Source organism: Palaemon carinicauda, unplaced genomic scaffold (genome assembly GCF_036898095.1).
Source record: "Palaemon carinicauda isolate YSFRI2023 unplaced genomic scaffold, ASM3689809v2 scaffold428, whole genome shotgun sequence".
NCBI lineage: Eukaryota > Metazoa > Arthropoda > Malacostraca > Decapoda > Palaemonidae > Palaemon > Palaemon carinicauda.
In genome coordinates, this window is record NW_027171682.1 from 17,501 (window position 1) to 35,000 (window position 17,500).

General features: G+C 34.0%; 1 protein-coding gene across 1 annotated transcript in view; it reads left to right on the top strand.

Annotated features, from left to right (window-relative positions):
• The window catches only part of LOC137636887 (uncharacterized), a 17,161-nt gene extending 7,247 nt beyond the window's left edge, over positions 1 to 9,914 (top strand). Inside the window, exons 3-7 of the mRNA XM_068369243.1 lie at positions 2,051 to 2,251; positions 3,309 to 3,421; positions 4,729 to 4,904; positions 5,524 to 5,743; positions 7,757 to 9,914. Of these exons, the coding sequence (XP_068225344.1) occupies positions 2,051 to 2,251; positions 3,309 to 3,421; positions 4,729 to 4,904; positions 5,524 to 5,743; positions 7,757 to 8,087 (1,041 nt within the window). The 3' untranslated portion in view covers positions 8,088 to 9,914. The remainder of the gene's footprint in view (positions 1 to 2,050; positions 2,252 to 3,308; positions 3,422 to 4,728; positions 4,905 to 5,523; positions 5,744 to 7,756) is intronic.
• The last annotated feature ends 7,586 nt before the right edge of the window (positions 9,915 to 17,500 follow it).

A 17,500-nucleotide genomic window follows, 5' to 3' on the forward strand; every position in this document is an offset into this window, starting at 1 on the left:
AATACAATATATCGAATTAATTCTATTTCAATAGTAGATATTATCAGGGAAATACAGTATAGTAATACATTATACAATAAGAGAGAATAGATGGACAATACAATAGTATACAATTATAACGAGAGAATACAGTGTATTGGAATACAGTAGATGTAGTTTAAATCAAAATACAACAGTTTTGAAAGCAATGTGATATTATCAGGGAAATACAGTATAGTAATATATTATACAATAAAAAAGAATAGATGGATAATACAATAGTTTGCAATGATAACAAGATAATACAGTGTATTGGAATACAGTAGATGTAGTTTAAAGCAAAATACAACAGTTTTGAAAGCAATGTGATATTATCAGGGAAATACAGTATAGTAATACATTATACAATAAAAAAAGAATAGATGGATAATACAATAGTTTGTAATGATAACAAGATAATACAGGGCATTGGAATACAGTAGATATAATTTAAACCAAAATACACTAGTTTTGAGAGCAATATGACATTGCACAGTAAAATACAACATGATAAATTCAGATAAAAATATTATACAATATTTAGCAATGGCAATATACTATGATACAATGAGTCAACTGAAAAATTATATGCAATTAATTAAAAAAATACAATTGTTTTTAATGAAAATACAATACGGTGAAAACGATACAGTAACTATCAATTAGAATACAATATCAGAATCATAACAAATCATTATAGTGTTTTAGGCGAATAGATCATACTCTGATGCAATTGTATAAGAAAATACAATAAAATACATGTTAATTATTTTAGGTCAAAATTGTTTTTATTCCATTAAGGTTAATTCATGAAAAGATACAAAATTCTTTGTATTTTCTTTTTCATTTAAAAAAAGCTAAATTTCTTAAAAATATAATTGAGATTTGCACAGTTTTCAGACTACACATAAGCCTATGGTGAAAAATAGGCCTACCATTCAAATTAATGCTTATATAAAAATTCTTTTGATTTTATTTTTCATTTAAAAAAAACCTAAATTTCATAAAAATATAATTGAGATTTGCACAGTTTTCAGACTACACATAAGCCTATGATAAAAAATAGGCCTTCCATTTAAATTAAATGCTTATATTAACCAATTCTATATATAGACTAATTATATAATCAGTTAATTAATAAACTAATTTAATTCTGCTCTTAATAGTTATTTAATAAATGAAATGATGTATATATTACAAAGATGAATTCTTGAATGTAATATAGATGTTCATTAAATCAATTAATTTCAAACTTTGATGGTTCCATTATAATTTTAGAATGTTATCTTAATAGGCTATGATTATTATACAGTAGATAGTTTTATTGATTAACTGGTTTAGTAATATATATATATATATATATATATATATATATATATATATATATATATATATATGTGTATATATATGTATATATATATATACATATATATATATATATATATATATATGTGTGTATATATATATATATATATATATATATATATATATATATATATGTATAAATTATATATATATATATATATATATATATATATATACACACACATATATATATATATATACACACACATATATATATAATTTATACATATATATATATATATATATATATATATATATATATATATATATATATATATATATATATGTATGTATAAATTATATATATGTGTATATATATATATATATATATATATATATATATAAATTATATATATGCGTGTGTATATATATATATATATATATATATATATATATATATATATATATATATATATATATATATATATATATATGTATATATATGTGTATATATATGTATATATATTTATATATGTAGGTATGTATTAATATTAACAATTTAATAGCTTAAACCTAACTAACTAAACAACCAAATAAATAAATAACTAAACTAACTAATCAATATAATAGAACAGTAGGCCTAACTTAAACTAACATTATATATTAACAAAATACTAAACGCATCTAAACCATTTAATAACGCACACCCTAAAAACCCTCCAAACAGACATTACCAAGCATGATGGGCGGAATGGGTGGCAGTTGCTACGCCACGGGCGGGTACCAGGACCCCTCTCCTTACACTTCGTCAGCGCCTCCTCCACCCCACGTCTTCCCTGCCATGAGTGTGAACGTCTCCATGAACATGACGATGGGCGTCTCCAACGTCAACATGGGCTATTCGCCAGAGCAGTCTCTACAGCATCAGGTATGGGTCCCCTTTTCGCTAAAGATAAATTTCTGGGGTATTTTTTGGGTATAGGAATGCCCCGTGAGGTCACTGGAGTACATTTGAAAGTCAGTCAGGTGCCCAGAGTTGCTGTGAAGCCCATAGAGGTCTTTGAAATGATAGGTCACAGGCTGAAGTCACTGTAGTGCCTTTGAGAGGCAGCCAAGTACCCAGAGTTACTGTGAAGCCCACAGAAGTCTTTGATAGGTCACAGGCTGAGCTCACTGTAGTGCCGTTGAAAGTCAGTCAAGTGCCCATAGATACTGCAAAAACCCCCAGAAGTCACTGGATTAACTGGGATCACTGACTGAAGTCACTGTAGTGCCTTGGAGAGTCAGTGAAGTGCCCATAGATACTGAAAAAACCCTCAGAAGTCACTGGATTAACTGAAATCACTGACTGATGTCACTGTAGTGCCTTTGGAAGTCAGTGAAGTGTCCATAGACACTGAAAAAACCCTCAGAAGTCACTGGATTAACTGAGATCACTGACTGATGTCACTGCAGTGCCTTTGGGAGTCAGTGAAGTGCCCAGAGACACTGTAAAACCCTCAGAAGTCACTGGATTAACTGAGATCACTGTTGTGCCTTTGAAAGTCAGTCAAGTGCACAGAGTTGCTACAAAGCCCTGAGAAGTCACTGGATTACCCTAGGTCACTGACTGAGATCACTGTAGGGCCCTTAAAAGTCAACCAAGTGACCTCAGAAGACAGTATTCCTATTATATAACTATTAGCTAAGTACTATTCATGTTTTGCTACTACTGCATCACTAATATATTTGCATTGATAACACCGCCAATATTTAACTTGAATAGCAGTACTTTACTATCTGTTGCAAACATTCTTTACTGTTATTTCTACAATATCAGCCATACTACTAATGCATCTACTGCTAATACAATACTGCTATTATTAACTTTTGTACCATTTCCATTTCTATCACATCATTTGCTCTTATCATCACTATCATCTTCCCTCCATGATAATCTTTATCAGCATTTCTTATAGGTAATTTTCATTTTCTTCTTTTTCAAGTGGTCCACTGGATGTGCGGGCTCCCAAGTCTCTTCCGTGTCCCCAGTCAGTGGGATGGGGTACCCACAACACTCTGCGCCTGGGCTGGTCAGTCCACTACCTATGTCTTACAGGTGAGCTTGGGAAACTGTGTCTGTAACAGCAGATAAAATTGAAGCTATTCAGGTGATCTGGGGAGACAAAGTTGTGTGACTGTGGATAAATTTGAAGCTATACAGGTAAGCTGGGAAAACAGATCTGTAACTGTAGAGGAAATTGAAGCTACTCAGGTGAACTGGGGAGACAAAGTTGGGGGACTAGATAAATTTGAGGCTATTCAGGTGAGCCAGGGAAAGACAGGTGTGTGACTGCAAATAACTTTGAAGCTATACAGGTGAGCTGGAAAAACACAGGTGTTTGAATCTGCCGAGATATTTGAAGCTATTCTGGTGAAGTGGGGGAAAGACAGGTGTGTGAATCTGTAGAGATATTTGAAGCTATTCAGGTGAGCTAGGGAAACAGGTGTGTGAATCTGTAGAGAATATTGAAGCTACTCAGCTGAGTTAGGGAGATACAGGTGTGTGACTGTAAATATTCAAAGCTATTCAGGTGAACTAGGGAAACACAAGTGTGTGACTGATTGATAGATAGATAAATATATAGATATATAGATAGATAGATAAATAGATAGATAGATAGGTAGATAGTTATACCAGCTTCTACAGTAGATTACTAGAATTAGATAGAGCCTTAAGGCTTATTTACATGGGGATAGTTCACTGGCGCCAGTAACTAGCAGAAAGTAAACTCTCCAGGATAGTAAGCGTTTGCACGGGGGATAGTTTGCTGACAGTCAATTGGCGCCAGTAAACCGGTGCCATTAAACCGGTGCCAGTTAATTGGTGCCAGTAGATTGGCGCCAGTAAACTGGTGCCAGTAAATTGGCGCTAGTAAACTGGGGCCAGTTAACTGATGCCAGTTTAACTGGCGACAGTAAACTGGTGCTAGTTAATTGGTGCCAGTAGATTGGCGCCAGTAAACTGGTGCCAGTTAACTGGTGCCAGTTAACTGGTGCCAATAAACTGGTGCCAGTAAATTGGCGCCAGTAAACTGGGGCCAGTAAACTGGGGCCAGTTAACTGATGCCAGTTTAACTGGCGACAGTAAACTGGTGCTAGTTAATTGGTGCCAGTAGATTGGCGCCAGTAAACTGGTGCCAGTTAACTGGTGCCAGTTAACTGGTGCCAGTAAATTGGCGCCAGTAAACTGGTTCTAGTAAACTGGTGCCAGTAAATTGGCGCCAGTAAACTGGTGCCAGTAAATTGGCGCCAGTAAACTGGTGCCATTAAACTGGTTCTAGTAAACTGGTGCTAGTAAATTGGCGCCAGTAAACTATTCCTGCCTAAACAGGCCTTTAAACAAATCCTCGTCTCTCCTCCTAGCGGCTCCTGTGGCCAAGGATACGGCGTCGGGTCCTACTCCTGGGCCGGAGACCTCCGGCCGGACCACCCGACGATGACCTCCCTCGACCGCGACCTCTGCCTGAGGTCGCCGCCCCTGAGGCCGCGACCCGGTTCGCCCTGCATCCCTTACTTGAACACGACTCCGACGTCACAGTGTGAGTTTTGAGTTTTTTTTCTTGAGTTAGTTTGGTTCTTGGTGTTTTTGAGTTTATAAAGGGAGATTTTGAGTTTATGAAGAGATTTTGAGTTTGTAGAGAGAGATTTTGAGTTTATGAAGAGATTTTCAGTTTGTAGAGAGAGATTTTGAGTTTACAAAGAGATTTGAATTTGTAAAGAGAGATTTTGAGTTTACAAAGAGATTTTGAGTTTGTAAAGAGGAATTTTGAGTTTGTAAAGAGGAATTTTGAGTTTTTAAAGAGATTTTGAGTTTGTAAATAGAGATTTTGAGTTTACAAAGAGATTTTGAGTTTATAAGATTTTGAATTTTTAAAGAGATTTTGAGTTTGTAAAGAGGAATTTTGAGTTTATGAAGAGATTTTGAGTGCATAAAGAGATTTTGAGTTTATAAAAGAAATTTTTATTTTACAAATTTTGATTTTGAATTTGTAAAATCAGATTTGGAGCTTATGATGAGATTTTTTAGTCTTTTGAGTTTATAGAGATTTTGAGTTTTAAATAATAATGATAATAATAACTGGCAACTCATTAATCATCCGCTCAAAAAACCTCAAACTGTAACGTAGATTGTTTTAAATTCGCCCCCTCCTCCTTCAGGTGGTCAGCTCTCCCCGACGCTGAGCGCCCTCCGGAGGCGCCCTAGCATAGGCAGCGTCGTCGGCGTCCCCGGGATGTCCTGCAACTCCCTGGACATCTCGAAGCCCCTCCTATCCGACAGTCTGAAGCCGAACCTCTGCAGGATCTGCGGGAAAACATACGCACGGCCTTCGACACTGAAGACTCACTTGCGCACGCACAGCGGAGAGAAACCATACAGGTATTGTGCAGTGGTTTGCGTAAGGTGGAATTAATCTCAAGATGAAGTAGACGATATATTTATTAGCATCTTTGAAGCCACTTTAGATCAGTTGAGACTCGGGTCTCATTGGATTCGGTGCGGTTCATTGTAGCTCGTGGTGTGAGCGTACTGTAGACTCGTGTGTGTGTGTGTGTGTGTGTGTGTGTGTGTGTGTGTGTGTTTTAAGTGAAGTCTAACGTATAATTGGTTATGTCATTTCTGGTACTGTGTAGATTATATTAGGAATATTCTTCTTTGTAGGAATTATGTATTTATATATATATATATATATATATATATATATATATATATATATATATATATATATATATATATATATATATATATATATATATATATATATTTATATGTATATGTATATATATATATATATATATATATATATATATATATATATATATATATATATATATATATATGATAAATTTTGCACATTTAGACGAGTTTTTCATATTCATTTAAGCCATATATTATACTCCTCCTAATATCTTTATCCTCTCTACCTCGGGATTAGAGATCCAAGGGGGAATCAACTCAAACATAATAGCTTCTGGAACTTCATTTTCTTTGGCCCGGGTTCGATTCCCTGGCTGACCAGAAGCTATTATCATTGAGTTGATTCCCCATTGTGTCTCTGATCCCGAGGTAGAGAGAGAATCCAGATATTAGGAGGAGTATATATATATATATATATATATATATATATATATATATATATATATATGTATGTATATATATATATATATATATATATAATGTAAAATTTAAAAGTATTTTGAGTTTAATCTTCATAACGTGATTTTTGGTCTAATGATAAAAATTTATATTTATCCATTATTAAAAAGAATGCTCATTAGTCTATTAGAAGAAGTTTACACTTTATTCTAAATATTCTACAGATTTTATTTAGCTTGCATTATATAGAACAATTATGAAGTTATTACAATTTAGAAGTTCTTACAATTATGAAGTTATTACAATTTTGAAGTTATTTCGCATAATGTTATTTTTAGTTCGATGTGGCTTATAGTGGCAGATAAAACCATTTCATATCAATTATGAAAAAATTAGTACTGAGAGTTTATCAAAATACTTATTACGTAGATAAAACACTAATTTTTTATCAATTATTTAAGAAATATCAGTACTGAGAATCAAGTATGTAAAAATATTCAATGCTCAAATGATTTTTCATTTGTTCAACAGATGGGATTTTTATCAATTATTTGAAAATTCGATACTTTATATATATATATATATATATATATATATATATATATATATATATATATATATATATATATATATATATATATATATATATATGTATATATATATATATATATATATATATATATATATATATATATATATTATCTGTGTTTGTTTGTTAGTACTAAGAGAAGCATATCTAAATACTCAGTACTCAGTAAATAAAACATCTAAGTACTTCGAAAAGTACATAAAAATAGAAAAATAAATTCTCATTACTCAAAATAACAATTTGTTTTTCGTCCAACAGATTATATATTTGTGTTTGTTTATTAGTACTAAAAAAAGCATATCAAAATACAAAGAACTCAGAAGTATATAAAGAATTTCAGTACTTCGAAAAGCAAATAAAAAAATCCTCAATACTCAAAAAATAAATTTTTTTTTTTTTTTGTCCAACAGATTATATATTTATCTGTTTGTTTGTTAGTACTAAAAGAAGCATATTTAAATACTCAATACTCAGTAAATAAAGAATTTCAGTACTTCGAAAAGTACTAAAAAAAGATCCTCGAGACTCAAAATAACATTTTTTTTTTTCGTCCATCAGATTATATATTTATCTGTTTGCTTGTTAGTACTAAGAGAAGCATATCAAAATACTAAGAACTTAGAAGTATATAAAGAATTTCAGTACTTCGAAAAGTACTTAAAAAGGATCCTCAAGACTCAAAATAAAATTTTTCTTTCCTCCTGCAGATGCGAAGAATGTAACAAATCCTTCAGCCAGGCGGCAAACCTGACGGCCCACGTCCGGACGCACAGCGGCGAGAAGCCCTTCCGCTGCCCGATCTGCGACCGCCGCTTCTCCCAGTCCTCCTCGGTCACGACGCACATGCGGACGCACTCCGGCGAGCGGCCCTACCGCTGCAGGATGTGCAAGAAGGCCTTCAGCGACTCCTCCACGCTGACGAAGCACCTCAGGATCCACTCCGGGGAGAAGCCCTACCAGTGCAAACTCTGCCTGCTGAGGTTCAGTCAGTCTGGAAATCTAAATCGTCACATGAGGGTGCATTCTCAAACCTCGTGAGTTTCGTTCGCTCCTTCGGCGGGATGGTGACGTCCTTTTGTGTTATTGGTCTCTGGGGGCATCGCGTCTACTCCCCGTGGGCCTCTGAGAAGATTGAGTCCAGGGGTAAAAGATGTGTATGTGTGGAGGGAAGAAATAGAGACAGTTTTTTCAGTATTTTTATGGAAATTCGAGGACCCAGGGGGCTGGCGGTGAGTGTGAGGAGAAGCCGTGGTATATAGTGAAAGATCTCAACTTTGAGGATTGAGTCCCGGGGTAAAGGATGTGTATGTGTGGAGGGAAGAAATAAAGACAGTTTTTCAGTATTTTTTATAGAATTGGAGGATCCAAGGGGCTGGCGGTGAGTGTGAGGAGAAGTTGTGGTATATAGGGAAAGATCTCAACTTTGAGAAGGATTGAGTCCACGGTTAAAGGTGTATATGTGTGGGAGGAAGTAATAAAGACAGTTTTTCAGTATCTTTATGGAAATTCGAGGATACAAGGGGCTGGCGGCGAGTGTGAGGAGAAGCTATAGTATATAGTGAAAGATCTCAAATTTGAGAAGGATTGAGTCCAGGGGATAAAGGCATATATGTGTGGGAGGAAGTAATAAAGACAGTTTTTCAGTATTTTTATGGAATTGGAGGATCCAAGAGGCTGGCGGTGAGGGTGAGGAGAAGCTGTGGTATATAGTGAAAGATCTCAAATTTAAGAAGGATTGAGTCCACGGTTAAAGATGTTTATGTGTGAAGGGAAGAAATAGAGACACTTTTTTAATATTTTTATGAAAATTGTAGGATCTAAGGGGTTGGTGGTGAGTGTAAGGAGAACCTGTAGTATATAGGGAAAGTTCTCAATAGTAAACATTCTAGCGTTTTACATTCATTTCAGTAAGTCTCTATCTATTACTGAAAGGTTTTAGAAGGAGGTCTATAGCCAGACTATTGCCAAACCTTTTCAATCGCCTCTATATCTCGCGACCTTTGTTGACCTTTATTCTTCTTTTGCTGAACGCACTATGAAATTAGTTCATCTTCTCTCTCCCTCTCTCTCTCTCTCTCTCTCTCTCTCTCTCTCTCTCTCTCTCTCTCTCAATCAACATCCACATATAACTTCCATAAGAAGAGTTGGTTAAACCTTTGCATCACGTGTTATCACTATTCAAGTCTCTAACCAATCTTTTGATTAGTTTTCGTAATGGAGAGTTGGTTAAACCATTGCATATGTGTTACCGCTATTCAATTCTCTTATTAATCTTTTGTTAAACTTCCATAAAGAGGAGTTGGTTAAACTATTGCTTATGTGTTGCCACTATTCAAGTCTCTCACCAACCTTTTGTTAAACTTCCATAATGGAGAGTTGGTTAAACCATTGCACATGTGTTACTAATATTCAAGTCTCTAATCAATCTTTTGTTAAACTTCCATAATGGAGAGTTGGTTAAACCATTGCACATGTGTTACCAATATTCAAGTCTTTCACCAATCTTTTGTTGAACTTCCATAAAGAGGAGTTGGTTAAACCATTGCACATGTGTTACTAATATTCAAGTCTTTCACCAATCTTTTGTTAGACTTCCATAATGGAGAGTTGGTTAACCCATCTCATCATTTGTTACCACTATTCAATTTTTTTGCAAACGTCCTTCTGCCTTTCTCACTAATCTTCTTTATCCTCTTTCTATCATCTGTTATACTAACCCTCCACTTTTATTCTTCAACCATCCGTACTGTCATTCATTACTCCATTTCTCGTTTCCATTTACTTCCATTACTTCACTATCATGCATATCTGCTATTCAGTCATTCAATTGGAAAAATACATTGCAAATAAATTGAATAATTAATTACAAAGTTATTAAAAAGATATAATACATTGTGAATGAATGTATAACGTAATAGGAAATTTTTGTTTTGATTATCAAAATATTAAAAGAAAAAAATACAATCAACTGAAAAAAAAAAACAATATTTCACAAAGATTATTTTTTTGCTCTAAGCCGGAATTGGACAGTATAAGCCCAGAGGTTGGCAGCTAGAAATCAATAGAGAGAGAGAGAGAGAGAGAGGAGAGAGAGAGAGAGAGAGAGAGAGAGAGAGAGAGAGAGAGAGAGAGAGAGAGAGAGAAGGGGGACTTATTCTTTGTACTCCACTGCTGTTTCTCGTTCCTCGCCTGTGATTGGCTACACGGACAGAGCAACGACCAATGAGAGAGCTAGTTTTCCCAAGTGTGTTTCGCCTTCTGACCAATCAGAGGCCTTCTCTCGGTTCCTCCTAACATTTTTCTTTTTTTTTTTTTGGCTTTTCTTAAAACAAAGAAGATTTTTCTCTTTTCTTGATGACATATTTTCTTATTTTTCTTTTCTTTTCCTTTTTCTTTTTTTTTTTCCAGAGGCTAATTTTGACGTATGAAGTCAGCAGCAACGAGGCTTTTTTAGTAAATTCGTTTGTGAATTACACATATACATACACACATACATACATACATACATACATATATATATATATATATATATATATATATATATATATATATATATATATATATATATATATATATATATATATATATATGCTATATACACATATATATACCCTGTATATATATATATATATATATATATATATATATATATATATATATATATATATATATATATATATATATATATATATATATATACAGGGTAATATATATGTGTATATAGCATATATATATATATATATATATATATATATATATATATATATATATATATATATATGCTATATACACATATATGTACCCTGTATATATATATATATATATATATATATATATATATATATATATATATATATATATATATATATATATATATATATATATATATATATATATATATATAAATATATATATACCCTGTATATATATATATATATATATATATATATATATATATAAATAAATAAACATATATATATATATATATATATATATATATATATATATATATATATATATATATATATATATATGTGTGTGTGTGTGTGTGTGATCAAATAAAAGACATAAGATATAAAATAATTTAAAAACTGTGCTAATATAATGAACAAAAAATAACAAAAAACAGATGAAATGAAAATAACAATAAAGAAACGAATAAATAGATAAACAGAGTCATGGAAGAAAGGAAATAGCAAGGCAGACAATACGTGTGATAATGAATTGATAGAGAGAAAGTAGAATAACTGGGAATAATATGAGTGGAGAAAAAATTATAAGAATAAGGAAATAGTTGAAATAAAATAGAATAGATGTGAATATAAGAAAATGTAGAAAGAATAAATTCTTTAAAGTATAAAGAATAGAATAAGGGAAAAATAGAAGAATCTATGATGATAAAAGTAAAGAATTATGGACAAAAATGTACAAATAAACAGGAATATCAAAATGGCCGCCATGTTTGTTTACATAGCTCTTCTCCTTCTCCTCTGGGACTCAAAGGAACCCGAGGCCAAAGACAATGTCGTGATTTTTTCTCAATAAATTGTAAATATTTATCATTTTAGGGTTATTCCCCCCCCCCCTTTCCCACCTCCCCCCCCCCCTTTTTCAGGAGCTGAGTGAAGGAATTGTTTAAAGTGTTGCTGGAGTAATTGCAATGGCAAATTTTGCCAAGTTTGCAATAAGTGTTGCAAAATGGTGTTCTTTTAAGTGATTGTGCAATCTGAAGTTGAATAACGGATTTGGTGATGTTGCAAAGACTTGTAATTTTGCAATTTAATGTTGCTAGACTTGTGATTTCTATTGAAGTGTTGAAATGGTTTGCAATAGAAAAAAATTGCAATTTCTAATGCAGTGAGACGACCAAGATAATATTGCAAACAGTGAAATACATTTGTCATTAAATAACTCAGATCAGAATGCAATGAATACATCAATGTTGCAATGAATATGCCCAAATGTTGCAAAATATGTGTCCGAATGAATGTATGACTTGAAAACAGTGATATATAGGCCTACTTTGAAAATAAGAAAGCAAAACACGAACGTTGAGCGCAGTATGCCAATAACAATTGATCTCAAACCTCCTTCTGCCTCTAATGCAACATTGCAATAGCTTCTCGCAACACAGCAACAAAAAAAATTGCAATCAAAAGGCAAGCTGCAACTCAAAAATGTAACCTCGTTGCATTGCAACAGGCGTATAGACTGATGCATTGCAACAAACGCATAGGCCTACTCTTATAACAACCACATAGGCCTACTCTTGCAACAACCGCATAGGCCTACTCTTGCGACAACCGCATAGGCCTACTCTTGCAACAGCTGCATAGGCCTACTCTTGCGACAACCGCATAGGCCTACCCTTGCAACAACCGTATAGGCCTACCCTTGCAACAACCGTATAGGCCTACCCTTGCAACAACCGTATACGCCTACCCTTGCAACAACTGTAGAGGCCTACTCTACTCTTGCAACAACCATATAGGCCTACTCTTGCAACAACCGCATAGGCCTACTCTTCCAACAATTGCATAGGCCTACTCTTCCATCAATACCATAGGCCTACCCTTGCAACAACCACATAGGCCTACTCTTATAGGCCTACTCTTGCAACAACCGGATAGACCTACTCTTGCAACAACCGCGTAGGCCTATTCTTGCAACAACCACATAGGCCTATTCTCGCACCGCGCATGGCCAGAGCTACCTTCATAAACAAGCTCCTATTGAAACGCATAAAATAAAATATAATAATACTCAGGATTGTGAATATTAACAACGAGAATTTTTTTTTTCTTAAAAAAATTAATTGCATGTTATATACCAAAGATTGTACTTCAAATAAAATAAACATATTGCATGTGAAGTGTTGTTTGAATTGGTTCCTTGTTATATATATATTTCTCTCTCTCTCTCTCTCTCTCTCTCTCTCTCTCTCTCTCTCTCTCTCTCTCGTTGAATTATCTCTCTCTCCTCTCTCTCTCTCTCTCACTCTCTCTCTCTCTCTCTCTACATGTTTTAACCATTTCCTTCTCTCTCTCTCTCTCTCTCTCTCTCTCTCTCTCTCTCTCTCTCTCTCTCTCTCTCTCTCTCTCTCTCTCTCTCTCTCTCTCGGAAAAACGTAAATATAATAGAAAGAAAAAGACTCTCTCTCTCTCTCTCTCTCTCTCTCTCTCTCTCTCTCTCTCTCTCTCTCTCTCTCTCTCTCTCTCTCTCGGAGAAACGTAGATATAATAGAAAAAAAAGACTCTCTCTCTCTCTCTCTCTCTCTCTCGGAAAAACGTAGATATAATAGAAAGAAATAGACTCTCTCTCTCTCTCTCTCTCTCTCTCCTCTCTCTCTCTCTCTCTCTCTCTCTCTCTCTCTCTCGGAAAAACGTAGATATAATAGAAAGAAAAAGACTCTCTCTCTCTCTCTCTCTCTCTCTATCTCTCTCTCTCTCTCTCTCTCCTCTCTCTCTCTCTCTCTCTCTCTCTCTCTCTTGAAAAAACATAGGTATAATAGAAATAAAAACACAATTGTATTTCCTCCAATTAAGAAATTATCATTCCATGAAACTGAATGATTTTAAAACAGATGTATTTATTAATATTTTTCCTAAATGTGCAAAATTTCAATCACATCAAATTAGCAGAAAATTCACTTGAGATAAAAATTAACAAATAAATAAAAAAAAAATAATCAGAATGATGTATACATAGAAAGTATATAGCAAATTAAAATCTAATAAAGATTATAAGTTGTTAAGAGAAAATTTAAAAAAAGTGTAAATATTTATAAGAATTGTGTATATTTACATCATCTAAAATTGTTTACTAGAAGAAATGGATAACGTACTAAAATTTAATCTTGCTTTAGGACAATCTTTACTCAATCATAAAAATTATCATAGTAATTAAAAGGTAAATTATAATGAAAGATTAGCAAATTCCTCAAATGCATCAGTTACCCTAAATGCATCAGTTCCGTTTTCTATGAGAAATAGAAAATGTAGTTATTGTTTGAGATCAGCGCTTAAGTCTCCAATCCCACCTAAGCTAGGACCAGGGAGGTCCAGTTAGTGACTGCAGGTAGAATCATAGGTTCCCCTTAAAATAGCTACCTCCCATACCTAGCTTAGGTAGGTGAGGCTGAAAATTATATTAGAAATACTCCAAAGAATTTCTTTAAAATGCAGAATGGACAGACTAACATCAGACAGAAGTAGAAAAGATTATTTATTATTCCCAAAAAATGATTGACTGCTCTTCTTCTTCTTCTCCTTCTTCTTCTTCTTCTTCTCCTTCTTCTTCTTCTTCTTCTCCTTCTTCTTCTTCTTCTTCCAAATCCAATTGGTGTCTCTGGAACCGTACTTAGCTACTAATCGATAATGTCTCCGAGAACTCGGGAATTACACATGGAGATGACAGCGCATGCGCGTGACGTCATGACCCCCCTGGTGGGGGGAGGTGTCAGAGGGGGGTATTCGTCACCCACCCCCCCCCCCCTTTTTGTTGTCGTGGGCCTTGAGAGTCAAATGAGGAAAGAGAAAAATATTCGACCCTAAGACAGGACAGAGATAGAGATAGAGATGAATAAAAGGGTTTGATTAACATACAAAGATAGATATATATATATATATATATATATATATATATATATATATATATATATATATATATATATATATATATATATATATATATATATATATATATATATATATATATAGAGAGAGAGAGAGAGAGAGAGAGGAGAGAGAGAGAGAGAGAGAGAGAGAGAGAGAGAGAGAGAGAGAGAGAGAGAGTCTATTAATAGATAAATAAACTAATATATCATACTGTTTTCCTCTTAAGATGTCTAATACAGGTTAACTTGAGACCTTTACTAGCCCAGACCAGAAGGAAACCAGACAAAGGAAGGTAGAAGGAAAGAGAATAAGGATAAACCCAAGGGAAGAGAGAGAGAGAGAGAGAGAGAGAGAGAGAGAGAGAGAGGAGAGAGAGAGAGAGAGAGAGAGAGAGAGAGAGAGAGAGAAATATTATGCGGACGGGAAAGTAGTTAAGCTAGGCTATTTACACGCCCGCATATTCTAGCCAAGCCTAACCCTTACAATATTTACATGACATAAGATTAAATAGGCTTGAAACCCCGGCACTGCTATAGAAATACGTACTGCCAGTAAACAAAGGATAAAACAACTTACAACAACAACAATAACAAGAGAAATTAATGTTAAAATTGATAATAAAAGAACTTTAAAAATGACGAGCTGGCGAAACAATAGCCCACGTTCCAACAAAGGGTTGGGGCAGGCTAAAACGAACAAGCTTTATAAACTGGACGAATATATAATACAAGACTCCATAGACTATCAATTCATCTGTAAAGATAGATAGATAGATAGGTAGATGGATAGATGGATAGATAGATAGATAGAAAGTGAAGTCACTTTCTAAATCTGAGTCAGCTTGAGTCACCTATACTCAAATGCTGATTCAGCTAGTTGACTTTAGTTGAGTGGGGAATTATTATTATTATTATTATTAGTAGTAGTAGTAGTAGTAGTAGTAGTAGTAGTAGTAGTAGTAGTACTATTACCATTATTATTATCATTATTATTATTTATTTTTTTCTGTAGTTATTTGCTATTTCTGGGTATATATATGTATATATATATATATATATATATATATATATATAATATATATATATATATATATATATATATATATATATATATAACATCATCATCATTATCATCAGCAGTTTCTAGTCCACTGCAGAACAAAGGCCTCAGACATGTCCTTCCACTAGCATCTGTTTATGATTTCTCTTTGCCAGACTATACCTGCAAATTATCTTAGCTTATCAATCCATCGTCTTCTCCTCCTTCCCCTGCTTCTTTTGTAATCTCTAGGGACCCATGCTGTTATTCTTAATGTCTATATATATATATATATATATATATATATATATATATATATATATATATATATATATATATATATATATATATATATAATAGCCATTCCTTTGTGGAACTCTCTCTCTCTCTCTCTCTCTCTCTCTCTCTCTCTCTCTCTCTCTCTCTCTCTCTCTCTCTCTCTCTCCTTTGTATGCTTTAGTTCACATATGCAGATCCCAGCTTGGATTCCTTTTGAAATGGCTGGCACCTTGGTGCCTGAAGAAGATTATACCCTTTCTTCAAAAAACATGATAAAAAACGAGCTGTGCGTAATTTTCTATTTTATATATTCTATATTTATTATCTTTTTATCTATCTATTCCTTTATCTATCCACTTATATCTTTATTTATCTATTAAGATACGTATATACCCCGATGCAGTACGATAAGTTTTCCCCGATTTTTTTTTTCGGTTCGGCGCTGCCAGCGCCGAGTACGGTACGATGTTGAAATTAACCAAACAGATCCAAGACAGAGGCGAGTGTGTTGGCAGTGACTCGAACCGACGATGTATTTTTCCCACGGATCATCGTTCGATTCCCACAACTTACGTTCAACCCCTCCCGCTTTCCTATAAGCCCGTACGATGCATTCTGAAACAGACGATCGTATTGCAGAGGTGTAATCATTGGTTAAAGAAACCTTACGAGGCCGCGGAAGCCCCAGAAGGGAGCAACGCTCCCCACTCCCAAATTACAAACTCCCAGAGACTGATCAGGGCCGGGAGAGGTAAGGGGGAGGTGTTTTGAGCCTTGTGGCTTATGGCCATAAGGTTCATAATGCCTTAAATCCAATATGGAAGGGGTGTTTGAACTAGGTAAGCTATATTCGATCTTATTTCATCCATACAGAAGGTCTATTTTCCAATCTAGAAGCTAGGCGCGTGTCGAAATGGTACCTACAAACGATTTTAGCCTTTAAAATCACCTACTCACAAGGTCTAATATAGCATATCATACACAGAAACTCCTGTTATATTAACAGTGGCTGGATAGCGTTGCATATATATCTTTCAAAAACAAATCTATATACAGAATAATATTTCCTTTTTTTTTAATTTATTCAAGAGAACTCCGTCCATTTTATACAGTTTTATTTTGCAATTCTATTATAGGTCGAAACTGGAAAGAGTATTTTTTATGGGTGAAAACTTATAGTAAATCCCAAATTAAATTTGTCTCTGCTTCGACAGTTTTTTTTTTTATTCTCCCTGTTTTCGATTTCAGGGCAAAAGTAATGGGAAATATTGATCATAGCAAATGAATTAGAATTATGGCTTCTCTCTCTCTCTCTCTCTCTCCTCTCTCTCCTCTCTCTCTCTCTCTCTCTCTCTCCTCTCTCTCTCTCTCTCTCTCTCTCTGGGTATTACGAATAGCAAGCATGTTTTTGAATTATATGTTATTTTCATATTTACTGGGAATTTATAAATGTTTCTATTTAACTGATTTTGTTATTATAATAAACACACACACACACACACACCGGAAACACTGTTC